The following is a 23540-nucleotide window of genomic DNA, read 5'->3' on the forward strand; positions in this document are numbered from 1 at the left end:
TAGAATAGAATTGTAGTAAATTCATTCGGCTATTCAGATTCTGGGTGTGATGCTATTTTCTGCTGGACACAGTCCTAATATAAAAGCTGGTACAATTGAAGAGAAACAACAAGCACAACTTTAGCAGACTAACAGGGTGATTTCCCAACTGACCTTTTCAGTTCTAAGCAAACCAAGCAGTTCTGCAGCTTGTAACCTGAGGCAATGTACTTACTGTCTATTTGTGCATCTTGCTCCTACCCTGCCTTCCACCATATCTTGGACCCCAGCAGGTTACAGATTCAGTAAAACAATCTATCAATCAAGACACCTACTGTTTCAGAAAATGCTCACTTATTATTTACCCGATTCTTCAACCATCGCCACCGATACATCAAGGACTCTCCCAACAGCTAGGTGAGAGCAACTGCCATTTGGTCCCTCCCCTCCCAGGACCATCTTCTAAAGCAGGGCTGCTGGGGTTGATGGGAGTTGTAGTCCAAGAACATCCGAGAACCTAAGGTTAGGAACTTCTATCCTATAGCAACCATTTCACCAAGTCGTTATGTAGCTTTGGCTGCAATCCTAAACACACTAACTAAGGGATAAGCTGCAGTGAAATCAGGAGGACACTTCTCAGCAAGCATGTACAGGAATGCATTCCTCATTATGTAACACTACAACAGAGCTGGATTTTGCTTATTTTCTTTTCCCCTCCCCACAGCACCTTTTTGCCTCATTTCTCTTAGATTGCAAACCATTATTTTCAACTGTCAACTGACTTGATTACTTCAGCAGAAAGCATATTCATTAAGGTACAGAGGTAATTTAGGGTTGCGATCCCCCCCGCCAAGGCATTGTGTTTTTAAGAGTAGCAGCAAAAAGATGAGGAACTCTTACTCAAGCAATTATTTTTCTAATCCATCTAAAAATACACAACAAGCCAGTGGAGACAGCAGTACTATCAAAAACCGAGTGCAAGACCAATTTACTACTAGTAAAGGTAGAGCTATCCGTGCTCTGTAGAAAGTTGGTAGATTTGATAATTCCCACAAATTGTTCCTTTCAACGGCAATGTATTTTGAAAAAAATATAGGGGGAAGTAAAGCATGCTGATATGTAAACTCGCTTACCTCAATACGAAGCACTTAAAACGGTGTCCCTTTCGGTTCGTTCCAAAACATTCACTGTGAATCTGAAAAATAAAAGATCACAAAAGAGATAGCTAAGATTACCTCTTTATATATATTTATATGCAAAGACTTAATCCTAGTTTCTTGAGCAGGAAGCCACCTTGCGTAGCTGGAGGTGATCCAGCTTCTAATTAAACACAAAGAAGACAAAACTAATGTAAAGGGGACACTTACCAGTGGTGTAGTCACAAATTCGGAAGTGCAAGTGCTCTTCATGACAGTCCCCATGGCCACACCCACCCCAATGGCCACACGCATCATTTAAGACAGGGGTGTGTGTATGAGAGTGTGTGTGTGTGTGTGTGTGTGTGTGTGTGTGTGTGTGTGTGTGTGTGTTGGAAAAGGTTTCATTTATTTTGGTGAATGGCCAGTAACTACAACAATACAAATAAATACAATATCAGATAATACAATATAATACCCGATAGATGCAATAGTTTGGGGGGTTCTGTTACAAGAAGTCAAGGATAATTCCTAAATCCTACAGAGCTTGAACCTCATGTGGTTATGCTTCCAGGAGAACAGTCTGGATTGTCAACCATAAAGGGTGGAGGGTACTCCTCCTTGTAACAGAAGACAGAAAGAATGGTAATAAAATCAAGGATAGTCCAACATTCAGTTATGGAACAACCTGTCGGAATAGCAAGAGCAGCATATTCTTTCGATTTAGAAAGTAAGAGGATTTGCATCCCTACTGAGAGCCTGGAAGAAGAAAAGTACCAAGACAGCATCCATGCAGCACGACACCACTGACCCCCACAAATCAGCATTCATCTATACTGTTTGTACAACATAATATATATCGTCCAGACGGACAACTGGACATACACTTGAAAATTCTGTTAGCTTTATAGGACAGCATTACCAGTATGTAAGAATTGGTTGTGCTTTGCTGTTTCTATATAGAATTGAATCTAGAATATGCAATCCCTTAATGGCCAGCTTCTCCAATGAGAACACACCTGAGCTGTGATGAGATCAGCTACAGGGGCCCTGTTCTCTGGCCCACCGCTAAAACCAGGCATCCACAAACCCACTTGCCAGTTCTCCAATGGCAGTGCTCCCAGCAGAGGAGATCAGTGGCAACTACAAATAATGGCTGACTAGTGAGCTAAACCTACATTTGCAGATCCGTGACTGAGAAAGATTTGGCAGGTGGGTATCTTATTTCGCACAACCTTGTCCTGAAATGTAGCACCACAGCTGTGAAACTTCCTTCCTAGCCCTCTCTCACTATGTTTAGATGACTGGCAAAAACATTCCTGTTCCAGAAGGCTTTTAATTCTGCTGAATAAATCAGTCTTTCGTTTCTGCCATCTTTCCTAGACTGCTGCTATCCACTTTTAATTTGTTGATATGTATTTTTTCCAATTGTTTTTATTGTAAGTCACGTTGGTGGGGGGTTTTTTTTAGTGGGGTATGAATTAATAAAACAAATTATATAAATAAGTGATCATGATTTTTTAAATAAGCATGTACAAACCTGACTATTACAATATTGGTTTTACAATTAACAAATTGTTGGACAAAATGGAGATGTTTAAAGTTCTCCACTATTAATATAAAGCCCAGGTGGGGTAGGGGAGCTTGGTGCCTAACACCTATGTACCAAGCTTTTGCTATGGCAGTGATCAAGGCAATGAAAATTCATAATTTTATTCACACACATCCATTACAGCTATGCTAAAATAATGAAGACAAGTAAAACCAACAATATTTTCCCTTTCCAGCTCTAGTTTATATTCCATATTAGGAGCATCCCCCCAAATGTCAATTTCTGAGAATGCTACATAGCAATATTTGCTTTTGTGGGAGGCTTTTGCCAAAAGGATGTATATGCGGTATGCATTCTCATCCATGAAACACTCTGAGAAAATCTCCCATTGTTGCAGGACAGCTTTATGTCAAACATCTCCTTTAATATACAAAATATGTTCTGAGCATAAACCTAAGCTTCGAAGCATTTCAACATACAGAAATCACAAGTGAACATAGGGTCATCTGAGGACAGTTGCTGGTTAGCTTCTAGAGGCTGCTGTACTTTAATTATTTTGTTTCCTTCATCTCAGTCCAAATATACAAAGAGCCACACATTATTTCTGAAGCATTGAGCATATTTAATTTTATGACCTTTCATATACACAAATAAAACTTGTAAGATCAGTGGGATAACGCTGCTGGGTTTTAACTCTTGTTCACAGTATTTACACAAACACACACTAGGTTATGTAAATATTACCACACTGACAGCAGCATAAATTTCCCAGCTAGTCAATGACTGCAAACTGAATATGCAAAGTATTCCCTCTATTTATCTGTGTAATTACTGCAACCAGGACTTGATATGCTCATAATTGGCACGCTTCTGAAGTCCCCTCTTTAAATGATTGGTTTTTGAAATTATGAGATTATGCCTCAATTTCTAAAGTTTCAGCTTATATGAATGAAGTCTCCACTGAGTCATTTATGTCAACTTGGGATCCCTTCATAAACTTTAATATTCAACAAGGACATCATTTGTTCCCATTGTCTGGATTTGATTTGTGAAGCTTTATGTACCCAGCTTTACGCAACCAAGTGTTGATCAGAGGTGATCAGATGCTGATCATTGCTTCCGAATTTTCTTAGAACTGTTAATATATTCAGAATGTTTTCTTTCTAGTACTTGCTTAAAGAAATATCATTGGGGGGGGATATTTATCAGCGTGGTTTCTCTGTTCTTTTTCCAGCACAGAAAAGAAAGAAGAGTGTATCCCATCCCTAATTAATGTGAAGGCACCTTCACTGAAACAACAATGTAGCCTTTACACAGCCTGTGGGATTGCCCTACACCCCAGAATGGGCAGGGTGTGTGTGTGTCCTTTTCTGCTCCCTAGTTTGCAGACGTTCCCAGACAGAAAAAAAATGACACATCCATTTATCATTCAAAGACTTCCCAAAATCAGCTTAGCAGGGAACCCCATCTCCTCATCATTTTCTCAGAACAAAAAACAGGAAGTGGAAGTCAACAAGGGACTGATGCAAGGACCAGCACCAGAATCTGTTAGAGATGTGCATGAACCAGTTCGGAGGCCCTTTTATGGTTTATGTCCTTTACTGTTTACATAAGGAATGTCTCACTGCAAAGGAGGCAAATTGTCATGGGGGTCTACAAGTCAGAGGGCCTCCAACATAATATTACTATGACCTATTGACAGCATTTGGGGGGTAGGGGTGCAGGATAAGGCCTGAAGACTACATTGTGCCCTGTACCCTGGGTTACGTCTCCATGACCCCGAATTAAAGTACTCATTAATAAGTGATTTCAGAATGTAGCAATCTTTTACATATGCATTCAGTCCTTTAAAACAGAAGTAATCAGGATTTTTGACTAGCTGAATCTTGAAAACTATATGAGAACTTGACATTTCTATCTTCTGAAAGGTTGGCTGTTGGAAGACTTTTCCTTCGCAATTGCAAGAGCCCAAGTATAAACACGTTACGTGATCAAGCACATTTCTCAGAGGGCAAATATTAATCGCAAATAAGCGTGATGAGTGCTATTCCACAACGTATGGCCTTGTTCCAACATCGCCTTATATAATTTGGAAGACTGAGCGAGAAGCGTGCTCAGCAAGTTTGCAAATGATACGAGGAGCTGCAAACAGCATAAAGAATAAGATTAAAGACAACCTTAGATATGCTTCAAAAAGGGGGATGGGGCTGTAGCTCAGTGATCGAGTATCTGTTTGCATACCGAATGTTGCAGGCTCAGTCTCTGGCAGCATCTCCAGGTAGGGCTGAGAAGGTCTCTTTGAAACCTTGGAGAATGCTGCCAGTCAGTGTAGACAAGACTGAGCTAGATGGACCAAGAGTCTGACTCAGTATAAGGCAGCTTCCTGTGCCTGTGAAAGGATTCAGAGGACCCGGGCAAGTGAGGAGTTGACTAGCCTACAGGAGCACCATGTGACACAGCCAAGTAGCCAGCAGACCAACAACGTGGTAGCTTAGTAGGTTCTGAGTGTGGTCAGACAGCAGGGATGCGTTGGGCCAGGGAAGGATTTCGTTCTGTTAGCCAGTCGCAAAGAAGTCACTCTGGTTTTGTTTTGCCTTGTTAAAAGTAAGAGAATTGTTACATGTATTTACATGTAACATTTAGTATGGCTCCTTATTTCTCATATAGTAAAAGTTTCCCAGAAGTAGAGAGACTTTCCAAATACTCTTTCACATGCTTTTTTAAACTGTACAGATTTTACAACTGTTGGTGAGTTCTCATGTGCGATCTATACAACTTTCCTCAAAGGAGCACTGCTGTTGCAGGGAAATCTCATTTTCAGCAGTCCCTGTAGGCTAGAATTCATGATAGTTAGCACCTATGATGTCATAGTAACAAACAAAAGTAGAAAGACTTTCCAAAAGACTCTTTCAGATGATTTTTTAAAAAATTGTATAGTTTAAAAATGTCATTTTGTGTTCATTTTAAAACCAATTATAATATGTTGTTACCAAATATATATATATATTTACAGAAGCTAAGAGCTCTGATGCACCAGTCAAGCATAAAAGCACTTACCTAGGGCTCTAAAGCGGAGGCAGCCCACGGGCCACATTCAGGCCCTGTAACAATTTTTCTGGCCCCTGGAAGCCCTACCAAATTTTCTTTATCTATCTCTTGCATGTATACACTGCCTTTTGACCACAGACCTCCAAGGCAGAAATAAAGGTAAAATGAGCCATGAAGTCGGTTTTGACTCCTGGCACCCACAGAGCCCTGTGGTTTTCTTTGGTAGAATACAGGAGGAGTTTGCCATTGCCTCCTCCCACACAGTATGAGATTATGCCTTTCAACATCTTCCTATATCACTGCTGCCCAATATAGTAGCAGCGGGGATTCAAACCGGCAACCTTCTGCTTGTTAGTCAAGCATTTCCCCGCTGCGCCATGAAAAGCAACAGTGAGAAAGGCAAATTCGAGAAAGGCAAATTCCATGCTAGGGATCATTAGGAAGGGGATTTAAAACAAGAATACTAGTATTACAATGCCCTTATACAAATCTATGGTGCAACCACATTTGGAGTATTGTGTACAGTTCTGGTCACCATATCTTAAGGATATTGTAGAACTAGGAAAGGTGCAGAAGAGGGCAACCAAGATGATCAGGGGCCTGGAGCACCTTCCTCATGAGGCAAGGCTACAGCATCTGGGGCTCTTTACCTTGGAAAAGAGGCAACTATGGGGAGACAGAGCCACCTAATGGCTCAGCAGGGAAATGACTTGATTAGCAAGCCAGAGGTTGCCAGTTCGAATCCCCACTAGTATGTTTCCCAGACGCTGGGAAACACCTCTATCAGGCAGCAGCAATATAGGAAGATGCTGAAAGGCATCATCTCATACAGGAGGCAGCAACGGTCAACCCCTCCTGTATTCTACCAAAGACAACCACAGGGCTCTGTTCTTGCCAGGAGTCGACACCGATTTGATGGCACACTTTACTTTATGGGGAGACATGATAGAGGTATATAAAATTATCCATGGAGTAGAGAGAGTGGACAGAAAGAAATTTTTCTCCTTCTCTCAAAACACTAGAACCAGGGGCCATCCCATGATACTGAACGTTGGGAAATTTAGGACCGACAAAAGGAAATATGTTTTCACACAGCACATAATTAATCTATGGAATTCTCTGTCATGGGATGTGGTGATAACCACTAGCTTGGATGGCTTTAAAAGAGACAAATTCATGGAGGACAGGCCTATCAATGGGTACTAGTCTGGTGGCTATAGGCCACCTCCAGCCTGAGGCAATACCCCTGAATACCAGTTGCAGAGGAGCAACAGCAGGAGAGGGGGCATGCCGTCACCGGTGTTTGCTCTCATTTTTTTCATCTGTGTGCAGAATGAATTTTGTTCTGGGCGGCAGTGTCAAGGCAGTGTGTGTGCACCTGCATCCAGAGTGGGGCCTTCCTGATTCAACGTGAGCGGGGTCTAAAATGAACTGAGCGGACATCAAAAAATGTTTTGAGCACACGCACAGCTTAGAGGGAACCCTGGCCATCACTTCCTGCTTGTGGACTTCCCAGAGGCATCTGGTGGGCCACTGTGTGAAACAGGCTGCTGGACTAGATGGGCCTTGGGCCTGATCCAGCCGGGCTGTCCTTATGTTCTTATGCATTTTACAGCATCAGTAAAAACACAAGATATGAAAAAGCCACCATAAAACTACAAGATGAACCAAGAGAGTCACCAAGAACAGAGAGAGAAGAACTGAGGGGAAATCACCAACCAGCTCTCTCTTAATTACATTCCAGAAACCTGAAATGTCATTGAAAACTCAACTGCCTATGGAAAGACAGAAAAGAGGGGGCATTGTGGATCTCCCCTGGGACGGCATGTCATGGTCTAAATATTAAAGCAGGCTACTGTAAAAGGTTTGGCTGCATTCAAAGAGTTTCAAACAAAAAAGGCAGTAAGGCTCTCTCCACGGCAGCAGGAGGGCCAAAGTTGTGCAACCCTGAGCTAGGGGGATATGCACACAGAAGCAGGCATCTGCACATGTATTGCTTAACTGCAAGAGGAGCTGCTCACTCAAGTGAGTGGTCCACACATGATTTCCAGATGCATCTAGCAGCTGAGGTGGCACATGCACACCTACTCAGACTATCAGTGGCAGTGCAGACCAGCTATTCTGTGGTAGGAAGGGGAGCGGAACTGAGGTTTGGCTCCACACCACCATCACTCTCCTGAAACAGTGGTCAGTGATATCACTGATAGTCTTGAGTAGGGCTGGACATGTACAGCCCAGGCTGCTGGGGAGAACGTTTAGTGGTAGGAACTAGGGATGTGTACGGAACCAGTTCGGAAGCCCTTTTATGGACCTCTGAACCAGTTCAAAAGTCCAGCGGTTCCACTGGTTCGAAGGTGGGTGGAGTAGCTTTGAGGCCTGGGGAGGGTGCTCTTACACCACCCCCTGCCATGTTTTCCTTACCAGCGCTGTGTGCAAAAATTGGTCCCACGGGGCGTCAGCATACCTCCTTGCTGCCCCGGTATGTCGCGGACCAGAAGTGCCCGGTGTGTGTGCCGTGATGGATGCACGTGCGTATATGCACCGGGCACTTCCAGCCCATGAGGCACCAGGGCAGCAAGAAGGTACACTGCCACTCCGCAGGACTGATTTTGCACACAGCACCGGCAAGGGAAGCGTGTGTGTGTGGGGGGGGGGGAAGAGCATCCTCCCCAGTCCTTAAAGCTACCCCCCCTTCCAACTGGCAGTCGCCAGTTCCATGCACATCCCTAGTGGGAACTGTGTGCACATGCAGAGAGCTGGGCCAAGGCCAGAGAGTTTAGCTGGTCGAGCTCTTGTCCTGGGTGCAGGGTACAGACAAATCAGGAGGAAATCAACAGGAAAAGGGAGGCACAGAGTTCATGTTACCACACTGATGTGCACAGAGATGGATCTTGAGTCCACAAGAACACACAACAGGAGTAGTTATTAGAATGTCCAGCTTAGGAGTTGAGGGATCCAAGGTCAAATTAGCACTCATAGTACCCTCACTCATACATGAAGCTCACTGTAGGCCCTTAGACCAGTCACTATTTCTTTAGCATAACGTATCTCACAGGACTGTTGTTCGGATATAGTAGGTGGAACGACATATGCTCCCCTGAGATCCTCAGAGGAAGGGTGGAATATAAACAAAATACATTAAAAACAACATACCTCCCACTAAAGGACCAGGGATACAGTATAGAACATTTAAAAGTCATCAAGATGAATAAGGCCATTACAAAACATAATCATTTGAATATTTCTCAAAGTACATCTAGGCATCCAACTCTTTCGAGAACTGTGATCTAAAGTTTCTCAGGATTCTCCAGCCCCAAAGAAAACAGAAGTGAAACTGTTTGAACTTTTGGGGAACTATTACTACAGAAATCGGAATCTCTTCTCTTTTGATGTTGGCTCAGCAAATCATGAGAAGATCCAATCATGAGAAGAGTACCTCATATGTTTTTCACCTCCTACAGAAATGCATTAGTAATTTCCCCCTTCATTTTTATTCTTAGCATTTTTAAAATATTACAGCCACCTAAGATAAAGTGTTTGTATAATACTTCTGCATTTTGTTTTTAAGTATACAAACCAAACACAACTGGAATCTCTGTAACAGAAGATAAACCCTCATCTCATTTTAGCTAAGAAATATGAAACAGTCATTTTTAAGGTGCATATGATAGATGTTGTAGTTAACACCAAGGCATATTACTTAAATGCTAAAGACATATTACATTTTATTTCTACCAAATAAAACCACAGGGCTCCGTGGCCGCCAGGAGTCGGCACCAACTGGGCTGGACGGCACAACCTTTCCTTTCCTTAGCAAGCGTTCACACATGTCGCCTCCCATTCAAATGCAAACCAGGGCAGACCCTGCTTAGCATGAAGACCCCATTCATGCTTGCTCCCACAAGGCCAGCTCTCCTCCCGTGGGGGGCTCTGGCTGCAGCTTCCAGGGCTCTTTCTACAAAGTTTCACGGACACCCCTGAGATGGCAGGCGGGGCAAAGGAGAAGTTTGATCATCATCACCATCCCTAAAATACTGCACTTTCCTTCTCTTCTCTCCCCCCCCCCCCACTGCTCAGTCTCCCTGGTTCTTGGTGGGGTGGGTGGGGGGGGTGGTCGGGAAGCCACCGTCCTCCTCCCTGCCCGGTGGCTCCTCCCCCCAAAATCCTGTGCGGTTACCTAAGAGCCCGCAGGTAAAAGACCCTGCTGCGGGGTGCGCGCGCAGACGCGGCTCGCGCGACCCCCGCCCTGCGGAGGCGCTTGGAACGCAGCCACCTCGGGGGGGAGGGGCCTCCTCGGGGAGCTCGCGGGGAGCCCCGCCCCCTCAGGACCCTAAGGGATCCCGCCGCGGTCGCTCCGCTCGCCTGCCCTGCCCGCAGCGCACGGCGAGGAGGGTAGGGGGGCGCCTTCGCTGGGCTAGAAAAAACAGTTGTGCCCCCACCCCCCTGCAAGGAATGTCTCCCCGGCGCCCTCTTCTCCTTGCGCAGGACCCGCACAAGCGGACAGCCCCCCCCTCCTCTCCTCCCCCCCCCCCAAGTCCGCCCCTCTCACTCACCCTCTCTGGCCGCCGCTACCGCGGACATGTCCTCTCGCGAGCTTTGACGGCGAGACCTGGGAGGAAAGGGGTTGGAGAAGGGGCGGCAGCCGCGTGCGTCTGCGCGTGACTGCGCGTGCGTGCGCCCCTAATGAGTTCAGCGGCTGAAGCCAGCCAACTTTGTAGGCGCGCGGGGTGGAATAGAGCTGTGTGTGTTGGTTTGAACAGCGCCTCCTTTCCTGTAGGGTTTTTTAAGATGCGGTAGATAGATGGCCATTGTCTCCTACCTCAGATGTTCTGCTTTCCTGATACTTTCATTATTCCCTACCCTCCCACCAGTTTTCCAGCCCATTCCCATGAGAAAAGCTTACCACGGGAGTCGAATAGGGGGTGAGTGTGTGTAATGGCATCTGACAGGGTGCTGGAAACTGACACTCCAGCCCATCAGAGAAAAGCGTACGTGTTTCATGTCCATGTCTTAATCCCATGAGTGCTCTGGGATTAAGTTGCGGTGGTATAACATGCGTGGGAGCTATTTTCCATTTGTAAAAGCACACTGGTGGAGTTGTGGCAGTTCATCCATGACCACTCTCCTTGTTCCATCACTTTGCCCTCCGTCCTCTTGCAGTTATTCCTTTCCAATAGCAGGGGTCAGGCAGACGAAACCCACTTCTGAAACACGTGTGAAAACAACAGGATGACATGAATACAGCATAACCGAGGCAAACATACATCTTAAGTGTCTTGTTTGCTACATGTTACATGTCCATGTCCTGAAAACTGATGCTCAAATCTAGTCCCTCAGAAAAAAGTACCTTGATAGTGCAATTTGACAGTGTGCTGCCAAACTGACACTCTAGTCCATCAGAAAACAGCACCCATCAGAGTTAAAAATGTGGGGGTAGTGGAATCTGTTGGGGCCCAGCCCAGGAGTGAAAGTATGCTCCTTGAAAACTGATGGGAGTCCAGTCCAGGACTGGAACTCAGGACCTGTGCATTCAAAAAGTACTCTTTGCTGTTATCCTACATAATGACAGCTCCTCATCTGCTAATAAAGGAACTTTATTAATAAAGGAAAGATACAGCTTTACATTAGCAAAGCTGCACAGTTGATAAAGCTCACCCATGATCTTGCAGGACTAAACTTATAGGAAGCATCCAGACTAATTAGTCATGGATAAGTGCCACTTAAATCAATTGCCCAGTTGGTCACAACTAACAAATTCCATTCATTTCAATAGGATTTAGCCATGGGATCTCCTCTTCCCAGCATCCTCCATCTCACCCTCAACATAGCATTTTCAGTGTTGTGATATATTAATGTGATAGCTCTTATATTAATATTTATGGTGTAATATTTATTTTTATTTAGTTATTTACATTTGTAAACCACCTTTTGTCCTGGGACTGGGATATAAATATTTCAAGTAAATAATAATAATGTACTACATTATTAGATTGCATTAACAAAAGCAACAGAACCTTTATCTATCCATTGGACAGCCTATATGTCTGCATAAATCTGGATTCATAGTTTTCTGACCTCCAATACCCACCACATGCAGAACTGTGACTCCTTACCCTCCCTCTGGATCTATTCCTGACAGGAATATGGCAACCTTGTTGGGTCAGTTTGATTGGGACCAGAGTGTCATGCTCTATAAAGGCAAAGCGTGCCGATGCCGTCGAGTCAGTGTCGACTCCTGGAGTCCACAGAGCCCTGTGGTTGTCTTTTGGTAGAATACAGGAGGAGTTTACCATTGCCATCTCCCGCAAAGTATGAGATGATGCCTTTCAGCATCTTCCTATATTGCTGCTGCCTGATATAGGTGCTTTCCATAGTTTGGGAAACATACAGCTCAACTAATGATTAATCCAGTCCAGACATTGTCAAGTAGGGGATTCTTTTCATATTTGTAATAGAAAGAATAAGACAGCACCTTTTAAATGAATATTTTAATGCAAGAGCTTTTGTGGGTTATAACCTACGTCCTTCCTATGCAAGGTGAAAGCAAGGATGTTCCATTCCAGGCAGGTAGTGATAAACATTCTCCGTACCTTTAAAGACTAATTTAGTTTAAAGTTTCTTTAATAAATGTATACAAAATGTTTGTCACTACCTGCCTGTAATTGACCATCCATGCTTTCACCCTGCATCTGAGGAATTGGGTTATAATCCACAAAAGCTCATGCATCAGTATTAGTTTAAAAGAAACTATTATTTTTAATCTTTTCATATTTGACATTCTACAACATAACTGTTATTCCCTTTACAATTCTAATGTTCCATATATGAATAGGCCTGTTCTTGACCAGTACCCACAACCCATGGCTGTATAGGATCTCAACATTCAAATCCATTTCAGACCAAAGACCACCAAAGTAAGGCAAACCCGATGGAAAGTGCTATTTAATGTATCATTAATAATGCTAACAAACTATGCACAGAGGTTTGAAAGCTGGCCAAAAGGAACAAGGCCAAATCAGTTTAACTTCCCTGTAAACAAAAGTCTTACAACTGATTCTGCTTTAAGTCCATAACAATTGTCTTTTCCCAAAAATAATCGTAAGAAAACAAGCGGACTTGATTGCACAACCAAATGGGCTTCTCAAAAGAAAGCATGCCAGGAGGTTCCAGTTGCCAAACCCCAAATCAAGATAAAAGGCACATTATTAGATCTTCAGGGAAGAACTATCCGCTTGGAATGGGGAAGTGTTACATGAGTACATTGCCCTACAACATCTAATTAGGCTTGCAAAAATAAGCTTGCAAATCAGATAGTAAAATGAACAATCTCATTTTCTGTCCCTTGCCAAAGATTGCCTAGCAATCTGGTCGTATCTTTTTACACTCGAACCCAGACCTTGTAGTATCTTTCTACACAGTTGTACATACAAAGGCAACAGTCGTCTTAATGGAGGATCCGTCCACCAAGCAACAGCTCTTCCAATGAACCAAGGATCATCCCCATTTACTGATCCCTGGCTTGTTATCTTTTACCACATGCAATGTCTTGGAAAGCAGGTTGGCTGAGCACACTAGGGCAGAGGTTCCCAACGTTGGAACAAAGGCCACTGTTGCTGGGGGATGATGATGGTTGTAGTTCAAAAACAGCTGAGGACCCAAAGTTGGAAACCCTCTGGGCTAAGGAATGCATTCAGATTCCCTACTTCTCACATAGGGAACATATGTTGGACTACAACACCCCATCAGTAGTAGTAGTAACAATTTCCATTCACAATGGCCAGCCAAGGATGGTGGGAGTTGTAGGCCAACATCTGCAGGTGGGGCTACAGCTTGAGATCCCTGCCTTAGCCTGTCCAACCAACCTGTTCCCAAAGGCCCAGTGTTCAGCAGAGGACTTTTGTCTGCATCACAACACTTTGGCAGATGATGTTAGAAGCATAGGAAGCAGCCTTCTACTGAGCCAGACCATTGATCACTGACCATTGATCCATCTAGCTCAGTATTGTCTACACTGACTGGCAGTGGCTCTCCAAGACCTGAGGCAGAAGTCTCTCCCAGCCCTGCCTGGAGAGGCCAGGGATGGAACCGGGGACTAAATGCTACTTTGCCCCACAACCCTGGTGGGGACCGGCTTTCTTTAACAACCTTTGCAGACTGGAAATGGCACAGGGAGTAGAGGAGGAGGGAAGGTTACCAGCCTCCTCTTCTCTCCGCAAAGCTTCTTTGCAAACTTTGCAAAGAGTGTGAGGAGATGCACTCCTTGCAAAGGCCAGACTGGTCTTGAAGAAGTGTTCTGATGGCAACAGCAGAGGGAATCTTGCCTCAGTAATCTACCGCCTGAGGCTACCACTTTGCTAATTACTACTACGAATATTTATATACTGCTCTTCAACCAAAGTTCACAAAGTGGTTTACAAAGAAAAATACATAAATAAAATGGTCCCATCCCCAAAGGGCTCACAATCTAAAAAGAAAGATAAGGCAGATACCAGCAGCAGCCACTGGAGGGATGCTGTGCTGGGGCTGGATAGGGCCAGTTGCTCTCCCCTGCTAAAGATAAGAGAATCACCACTTAAAATTGTGTCACTTTGCTCAGTTAGCACGGGTTCTAATCCAATTGATTAAAGGGTTCGAAAACATTCAGAGAGCACTGGATTTCTTTAGAGCAGGGGTCCCCAACTGGTGATACTCCAGATGTTGCTGAACTACAAGTCTCATAATTCCCAGTTACGATGTGGCTGAGGATGATGGGAGTTGTGGTTCAGCAACATCTGGAGTGCCAGATGTTGGGAACCCCCCTGCTTGAGAGAACATGAAAAGTTTGAATTATTAAAACTGCGGGGATTGTGGGCCTGAACCCCAGATCTTTTAAGTACCAAGCAATGTCCCTGGTTAGCAACCCATACTGAGCTACACTGCAGTTCACAGGTTACCTTGTGAACCAATCACACAGAGAATTCACAAATATGTACGGGGACACATTTGCACACACTGGAGTCACTCACTCTTGGCAAACGTCATGGGGAAAGTCGACAACCACTACACTAAATGGTTGTAACGGATTACATTACATAAACAGGAGAGATTTCTGCCCTTGTAACCGGAGTCCGTGCCGTATCTATGAAAATGACACTTGGTAAAGCAAGCTCAGGACAACGTCCCTTTATATATAGAAACGGTTTTATTTGTAGACCATACCCAGAATAAACAATGAGGCAATTTTTAAGAGGATCCCAGAATAGTTGGCTGTTAAGATAACTGCACGCTGGAGCACCACTTCCCTTTTGGTTTCTGGAAGTGGTTCATTATCTTGGGACTAGCAATCACTTGTCAAAGGCTGTATGTATTTTATTATTATATATATTTTTTAAAAAAAACAACAATCTTTTGGCATGAGTCACAAGAACTCTCACTGAAGATCTTCTTAAACTCTTTGTTTGTTCAATTCAAAATACCCAGGCAGCCCTACCTTATGTAAATGTCCTTGGAAGAAAGCCCCATTAGGCTCAATGAAGCTTCTAAACAAATACGTGTGCAAAAAACCACAGACTCACTGAACGTTCAAGTGGGAAGGGGTCTCGGAGGCCTACTAGGGTAACCCCCTACTCAGTGCAGGAAACTGCTATAGGCAAATGGCTGCCCAGCCTCCATTCAAAAACCTCCAGCAAAGGAGAGGAGCTCAGCGCGTTCATACCCTGCACCCCTGCTGACTGGGCAAAGAGGCCCCTTTGAAAGTGGGGGCTTCTTTATATTTAGCAGAGGGGAACGAAACTGCCCCACACAGCAGCCTTCCAGTGGCGGCTGTTGCTGGTATTCCACCCACTAGATGCTGTGTGCTGCCCAATTCTGTGCGCCTATTAACATGTATTTATCTACTTACCGATCTGTTTTTACATTTGTAGAGCAGCGTACATGGTTACGCTGATCCTCACAAGAAGCCTTAGAAGTAGGTTAGGCTACCTCACCTTAAGGGAACAGCTTGGCCCAGCCCCCCAGTGGGTGACTGGGGATGTGAACCCAGATCTCCCCGTTCCTCATCCAACACTCTAACCGATACACCAGGGATGCAGGTACAGTAGGCATAGGATGCCATCATCCAGCATTTTAATCCTTTTTGCTTCCGCTCTGTTCTTTTGCTCCTTGTTGTTAAGAGCCTCTGTCAATTTTCGAAGGCCAGAAGTCGGGATACACATTTTAAAAATAAAATACTAGTAGGAGACAACACAGCCTAACAAGAACACAAGGCACCCAAAGTGGGTGGACACTGCCCCCCACCCCCGGGTTTTTGCTATTAACCTGAGACTTCCAAGCAGCACATGAGTCGATGTGTGTGCTCCGGGCCTTTTCTGTGGCTGTCCCAGGGCTTTGGAACGTGCTCCCTGCTGAAATAAGAGCATCTCCTTCGCTGTTTGTTTTTAGGAGGACCCTGAAGATGTACCTGCTTTCCCAGGCTTTTAACTGAAATTTGAATTTTAAATTTTAATGTGTTTTTATCTATTGTGATTTTTATCTTTTATGATTTTAAAATGTTTTATATTTTATATTATGTTTTAATTTGTACACCGCCTAGAGATTTCCATATCAAGTGGTATAGAAATTCAATAACATGAAATGAAATGAAATAAAATACACACACACACACACACACACGTGTGTCCGTCTGTCCATCCGTGCCTATGTTTAATACACATTGGCTGCAGATCATGGCTAGCTAACTACGTTCGGTTCAGTTTCAAGTTGTGGAGGCGTAATCCAGACAAAGCTCAATGAATGCTTTAGCCGATTTCCATGGAATCCTGGCTGCTTCCTTTGTTCCAGACTGACCACAGCAAAATGCAAAACAAAGCAGTGCAGGAAATTAAAGTGTTCAGTTCTGCTTTTGGATTTCTCCCTCACAGTTATGTTTTTCAAGAACATTTCTCGTCATTCACTCTCTCAAAAGCCACAATTGCAATATGAAGAGTGAACAAACACTATTCCCCCCCTCCACAACAATAAAAGCTCAAGTGAAAATTCATTTAATGCAAGTAGAAAATTCCTTTTAAATCAGCTGACCTGTCTTGCCTTTGTAGAGTACTAGAAACATGGAGAGACACTGGGCCATTACAGCAGAGCAGAAACATCTGTAGAAATATTCTACCAATAACATCTCCTAGCCGCAGCGGGATAACTTTTAACTCCCAAATTTACATTTTTGCTCGATTTCCATGAAAGCCAAAATATTTCTCAGATAATTCAATGCTTTTGCAGAAACATTTTTTCATCCACTTTATCGTCTGCCTTCATAGACCTAAGAATTAAACATGTAATGACTGCCTCGCAGGCAATCATTAGAGCTTTTTGCATAGGGGACCGCATGCAAACCATAATGAAGAAAATACTCGATAAGATTCCGTACTTAGTATACATCTGTACTCCCCCGCCCCCCAAGGATCACAGTATGGAGAGATTCCTTTTATTCCATTTCCAACCAGAGGTTTCAGAATACTAACTTGCCCAATTTCCAAATGAAATACTAAATGACAGGCCTGATAGTTCCCCATTCTAGAGTTGCTAACCCTCCAGGATCGGCCTGCAGTCTCAAGGATTCAGCATCGAGATCCAGGTAATTATTGAAAGCAATTCTGGGTATTTCAGAGGTTTGATACTGTGGGGGGGAAATGGAAGGGGGGAAAACAGAAAACGGAGTCTGCTGCTGTGCTAGGCCCTAGAGTGCAGAAGCCCTGGAGAACGGAGAGTAAATCCATATGCGAGTATGTGTGCAGGTACCTCATGCAGGTACCTGCACAGCCTCGGCAAATGCCGAGCTAAGCCCCTGCTAACTGGGCAAAGAGGCACCTTTGTCCAGTGATGCTTCTCTTTACATGAAACAGGGGGAGAGCAACTGGCCCTATCCAACCCCAGCACAACATCCCTCCAGTGGCTGTTGCTGTGTCTACCTCAGACCAAGACTGCACAACTTAGGCCCTCCAGCTGTGGGACTACAACTCCCAACATCCACAGTCCCAGTGGCCGATAGTCAGGGGTGATGGGAGCTGTGGTCCAATAACAGCAGAAAAATGCAGGGGTAGAGCATCTGCTTTGCATGCAGAAGGTCCTAAGTTCAATCCCTGGCATCTCCGGGTAAGGCTGCTACTAACAAGATACCGCTTCCAACAAACCTTTTCAAAGCGGTTTACATAGGGAAAAAATTAAGAAGATGGCTCCCTGTCCCCAAAGGGCTCACAATCTAAAAAGGAACATAAAGATAGACACCAACAACCGCCACTGGAGGGATGCTGTGCTGGGGTTGGATAAGGCCAGTTGCTCTGCTAAATATAAGAGAATCACCACTTTAAAAGGTGCCTTTCTGCTTCAGCAGAGGCAGCCCCTCATCGCTGGCAACATCTGTAGGTAGGGCTAAGAAAGACTCCGGTCTGAAGCCTGGGAGAGCCGCTGCCAGTCAGTGTAGACAATAATGAGCTAGATGGACCAATGGTCTGACTCAGTACAAGGCAGCTTCCTCTGCCTACAGAGTCCCCTCCAATTCTAGGATTCTATCAACTTGTCCCTCGACAGACGAATCCCGCTTGAGCACAGGGGCTGAAGGCTACTTATAGCGCTTTCTCACCTCCTCCCACCCCCTCAGGAAAAATTAGTCTGTAGGATGCAACTGTAGTCTGTTAATTCTAAGTTCATCCCAGCACTTACATGTTATATAACAAGACAAACTGAGGGAGAAAAGTCTTCCTCTGTGCTAAATAAAACATTGGGGGGTGGGGGGTGGGGGGATAATCAGCATGTGGGTGACAAAGCAATGCATTGATTCACAGATATTATGTCCTGCCTACCTTGGATGCTGAGAAGCATCATTAAAATAGGACACACAGTTTCAGCAGACGATCAGAAGCCCATAGAAATTATCTCCCCAAAGATGACAACCATACCCACACAACCCACATATAATCTCACCCTCCGAAGACAGAAGGACAACTTGGTTTTGGATTTTTCTGAAAGATATAAAGGTCAGCCAACACTGTTGCCCAAACAGAGGCTGATTTGCTCTGGCAATGTCTGCATCTCGCAAGTTGCAATGCATAAATACAGAAACCGGTAGAAATAGAAGCAGTATCCTCAGAATGTCAACATTCAGATACAGGAGTGGCAAATTATTGGGTTTTAAGGTTGCAAAGGAAGTCTTGAAATGGTTGTCAGTGCCTGGATAAACTGAATCTAAGGAGGGAAATGAAAAACGGGGAGGTGGGGCTTCTAAGAATTTTCAGCACGTAGGATGGTGGAACTTCATCAGCCAGCATCACCCTTCCCCATGACTAACAAATGCAAAGTGTTGTGTCTGGACCATGGGTGGGAACCCATGAGGAGTGTCTATGAGGGCAGAGACTGGTAAGGCAAGGAGGCAAATGGGAGTTTCAGCACCATGGACAGCTCCAAGGGAGAAGTGTGCTCCAGCAGAGACCAGAGGAGAAGCTCGGAGGGACCACTTTAGAGAAGCCACTGCCAGTCAGCGTAGACCAGGGCTGCTCAACTTCGGCCCTCCTGCAGATGTTGGCCTACAACTCCCATTGGCCACTGTGTTTGGAGGTTATGGGAGCTGTAGTCCAAAAGCTGGAGGGCCCAAGTTGAGCAGCCCTGGTGTGGACAGTACTGAGTTAAATCAACCAATGGTGTGACTCTGTATAAGGCAACTTCCTATATGTACTGAGGTTTTAAATCTCCCTGTACTCCACCTTCCTGTCGGGAGAGTGGAGCAGCCCTCTGCCCTGGAGTCTTGCACACTTTCCCCCTTCTATCAAATCCCATCTTGTTTGCAGACAGAGCTGGTGTACCAGTACTGGGGAGTGCAAGGTTGCTGGCTTAGGAGGTGCCAGTTCTTTGGTGGGGGGGCTCATCTCACCTCCTCATGACCGAATTCTGAGTCACTACTCAGGGGAGGTATCATGACACAAAGTACATCATACAAAATAAGCAATTACATAGAATCTGTCTAATTTAGCGAGGAAACAAATTCAGCGCCTCTTGATGAATAAATCATGGTTTTACCTTGGCACAGAATTGCAATACTTCCCCTCCTCACACTCCTAGGACATGTATATATAGCCTCTGAGAAATCTTTAAGGACTGTGGTCTCTTTTTTCCTTCTGCACAAAACTAAGCTCTGGAGATGGGTGGGCTAGAAATCCAAATGAAATACAATTAGAGGGTGTGCAGTTCTTCCTTTGCAGAAGATAGACTACTGGCCAATTTCAAGTGCAACACTTAGAATTTGACAGGTGCTGGGATTCTAACAAAGGACTCTGGATTAAATGGAGCTTGACCTCATGTGGAAGACACATAAGATGAGAATGTAACAAGAGTGCTGCTGGAGTAGACAGGGGCTCTCAACTTTGGGTCATCAAATGCTGCTGGACTTCAACTCCCATCATTCCCAGCCAGAACGGCCAAAGAGAGTTGTAGACCAACAATATCTGGTGACTCAAGCTTGGGAACCTCTAGATTAGACCAAAATTCATCAAACCCAACATCCAGTTTCTCACAGTGGCCAAGCCGATCCCTCCAAGAAGCCCACAACCAGGAGATGAAGTCAACCATCATGTCCTACTGTTGACCCCCAGCAACTGGTATTCAGTGGTATTCAGTCCCTCTGAACACGGAGGGTCTATATAGCCATTGTACTTATCAGCTACCAACAGATTTCTCCTCCTCCATGAATTTGTCAAATCCCCTTTCAAACCCATCTAACTAGTGACTGTGAATTCCATAAATTAAAAATGTAAGAAGACTAGAGCCCTGCTGGATTAGGCCCAAAGCCTAGGTAAAAGTCAGTGCTATGGCATGGGATGAAAGACAGGCCTACATCTGGCTAGACCTTAATGTACTGTATACATTTGTCCCTCCAGAATAACACCAACTTGGCTATTCTCATGCTCATCACAAAATATTATTTATAGACAGTCACATCATGTGGCCTGCATTCCACCCCCATCAGAAGCTTCCCTTCCCTTGGTTGTGCAAAGTTAATTGGTGGCATTTTTACCTATCCTTATTCATTAGTCAATATTTATAGGACACTTCATTTAAAACTTCTAGGATGATCACACAAAAGACCCAAAGGCGGTACACGCTTTAGAACAGGCGCAGGCAACCTCCGGGCACGCCAAATAAATTGCGGCTGGGGTTGATAAGAGTTGAAGTGCAACAGCTGGAGTGCCCAAAGTTGGCCTATTCCTGGTTTAGAGTCAATCATCACATCCTGAAAAGAGGGCCTGGTAGAGCAGAGTGGGACTATATCATTTCAAACACACAAGAGGGGGGACTGTAGGTTTGAAATGTCTCTTCTCGTTAAAAAAAGATCCCTGGGTGTAGAAAACTAGGATAACGAAGAAAAACCTATGCTAGAATCCTTGCCCCTTATGTTCGAGTTTCCCACAAGCAGGGAACTTTTGACACAAAATAACATTCAAAGATGTAACCGCTTCACCTGCACTCTGAAGTGGAACAATTTGGAGAGAATTGTAGCATGTCGATTTCCTGGAAAGGCAGACTGGTCCAAAGATGCAACAGTATACCCTCAAGGGGCCGATGCAATTCATCACCTCTTGGTTTTCCCTTGAGCAACGGCTTCTGCGGAGGGTACATGAATGAATTCGTACAGCTGTCTGGCATTGGCAGCATGGCCCAGAAGTTCTGCGAGTTTGTCTTGCGAAAGGGTTACGAGCTCTGCAATGCTCTTTATGCGATTCATTAAGGCCTGGCAGTTTTTGGCATTGACACCCGGCATTTTTAGTAGGAAGTCCTGAGGACCTGGGTTGTATTTGTCCGAGTCGGGGAGGCTTTCCGAATCTGCGGTGATGGCCGTGGCTGTCACCGCATCAGGCTGAGGCCGATTCTGCTTCAGTTCCTCAAACAATTCAGCAGTTGCGTGAGGAGAGGGGCACCACAGGAGCCGAAGGCGGGGGAAATGGAGCGTAAGGAGGGTGAGCCTGGAAATGACATCATTACTGGAGATCTCCTGATGGAGAGAAGCCCGTGGAGTGAGAGAGAAGGATTTACTGGGGTCAAACTCTAGGAGGAGAACAGGCCGCTTGTAGTAACGGGACATGGAGATGCACTGTGTATAGAGTCTTCCGTTGTTCAAGGAGCCAATCAGATCGCTGATGCTCTTTCGCTCCACGCAGATGTCAGGCGTCAGAATGTAGTCGCCAACTTCCAAGGTCATGGGCTCAATGTCGATGCCGCGGCGGTGAATCAAAGAGGGAAGCTCGCTACGAAATTCACGCATGTCTACTACTATGCTGTGCTGTACGCCCTTCTGTTCCTGGCCACCTAATAAGAGACAATGTCAGTGTTGGCAACTCCCAGCGTGAAGCAAACCTGAGATCTGCACACTATTCCCTCTGCTATGCCTACATTTCGTGTACCCTTGTGTGGTCGGTGTAGACATCCGCATGGCAGGGAACAGCCATCGCTCAGCGGCAGAGCATCTGCTTTGCATACAGAGGGTCCCAGGTAGCCCTGGCATCTCCAGGTAGCGCTGGGAAAGACTCCTGCCTGAAACCTTGGAGAAGCCGCTGCCAGTCCGTGTAGATAACACTGAGTTAGATGGGGCAATGGCCTGACTCTGTAGAAGGCAGCTTCATATCTCAAACCATAACTCAGTGGCAGAGCAATTGCCTTGCAGGCAGAGGGTCCCACGTTCAATTCCTGGCATCTGCAGTTAAAAAATAGGTGGCAGGGATAGGCTGGGCAGGAAACTCTGAAGAGCTGTTGCTGGTCAGAGTGGAGAAAACTACTAGCCTAGATTAACCAATGGGAACCAACTCTATAAGACCCGTTGGGGAAGGAAGTAGGGGCCTATTGCCATCCGCATTTCAGACAGAAGGTCCGAAGAAGCTGCCTGTCCCAGTCTACCAGCCCAACTACAGCAGGGGTTCTCAAACTTGGGTTGCCAGGACTACAACACCCACCACCCACAGGCACAATGGCCAAAGTGGCTAGGGATGATGGGACTTGCAGTCCAATATCTGGAGACCCAAGTTTGAGAACTGAATGACAGTATTACAACATCTGAGCTGTCCCTACAGACCTGCGGTCCAAGATCTAATGGTTATCAGCCTACTTTCCAGTAGGCTTATGAGATCACCCGGCATTCCATGCATGTACCCCACACCATCAATGCCTGGACCAATAGGAACCAAGTACAGTTGTTGGGACACATAGGGACACCTCAATGGCATCGCTTGTGAAGATGTCATCCACCCCAATTCAAGATGGCGGACGCATAAACGTTTGGGGTGCAAGTGGGCTCACTTGCAAACTGCTTAACCAATTTGAACCAAATTTGCTTCAGTTGTAGTGAGGGGCACAAAGGGGCACCTCAATGCTGTAGTTTATGAAGATGTCATCCACTCCGATTCGAGCCTAACCTACTTCACAGGGTTGTTGTGAAAGAGAAACTCAACTACAGTATGTAGTACACCGCTCTGGTCTCCTTGGAGGAAGAGCGGGATATAAATGTAAAAATACATACAATACATACATACAAGTGGGCTAATTTGTGAACTGTCTACCAGCCTCTGACCACGTGCATCTCCACCTTTTGCCCAACCTTGCCCTGGGCCTCTCCCGCAGACTCCTCTCACCAGCCACCGCTTCCATCTCTTCCATATCCCCAACGCCTACATCACAAAGACAGAGACCCCAGAGAACCAGCCTGCAGTCCTCTCTCTCATTCCCATCACAGACTGCCCAATCCTCAGACGCTTCTCATTCCTTGAGAGCCAGGCATCTACAAATCCACATGCCAGTTCGCCAGGGGCAGGTGCCCC

General features: G+C 45.2%; 2 protein-coding genes across 10 annotated transcripts in view; both read right to left on the minus strand.

Annotated features, from left to right (window-relative positions):
- The window catches only part of MRTFB (myocardin related transcription factor B), a 107862-nt gene extending 97458 nt beyond the window's left edge, over positions 1 to 10404 (minus strand). The window contains exons 1-2 of one of the 2 annotated variants that reach the window (XM_053276106.1): positions 10269 to 10404; positions 1113 to 1174 (exon numbers count right to left, since the gene is read on the minus strand). The gene's annotated coding sequence lies outside the window, so the exon portion shown is untranslated. Of the gene's footprint in view, positions 1 to 1112; positions 1175 to 9892; positions 9914 to 10268 lie in introns of those variants that run through there. The other variant, XM_053276107.1, reaches the window with a different exon arrangement.
- A 2236-nt stretch (positions 10405 to 12640) lies between these two features.
- Positions 12641 to 23540, minus strand: part of ERCC4 (ERCC excision repair 4, endonuclease catalytic subunit) — a 29070-nt gene continuing 18170 nt past the window's right edge. The window contains exons 11-12 of one of the 8 annotated variants that reach the window (XR_008311960.1): positions 21194 to 22038; positions 12641 to 18704 (exon numbers count right to left, since the gene is read on the minus strand). Coding sequence is in view for 2 of the 8 variants with exons in the window: in XM_053275997.1 (XP_053131972.1) it covers positions 21305 to 22038 (734 nt within the window). In the remaining 6 variants the exon portion in view is untranslated. Of the gene's footprint in view, positions 22039 to 23540 lie in introns of all 8 variants that reach the window. The other 7 variants (XR_008311956.1, XR_008311961.1, XR_008311958.1 and 4 more) reach the window with 7 other exon arrangements.

Source organism: Hemicordylus capensis, chromosome 13 (genome assembly GCF_027244095.1).
Source record: "Hemicordylus capensis ecotype Gifberg chromosome 13, rHemCap1.1.pri, whole genome shotgun sequence".
NCBI lineage: Eukaryota > Metazoa > Chordata > Lepidosauria > Squamata > Cordylidae > Hemicordylus > Hemicordylus capensis.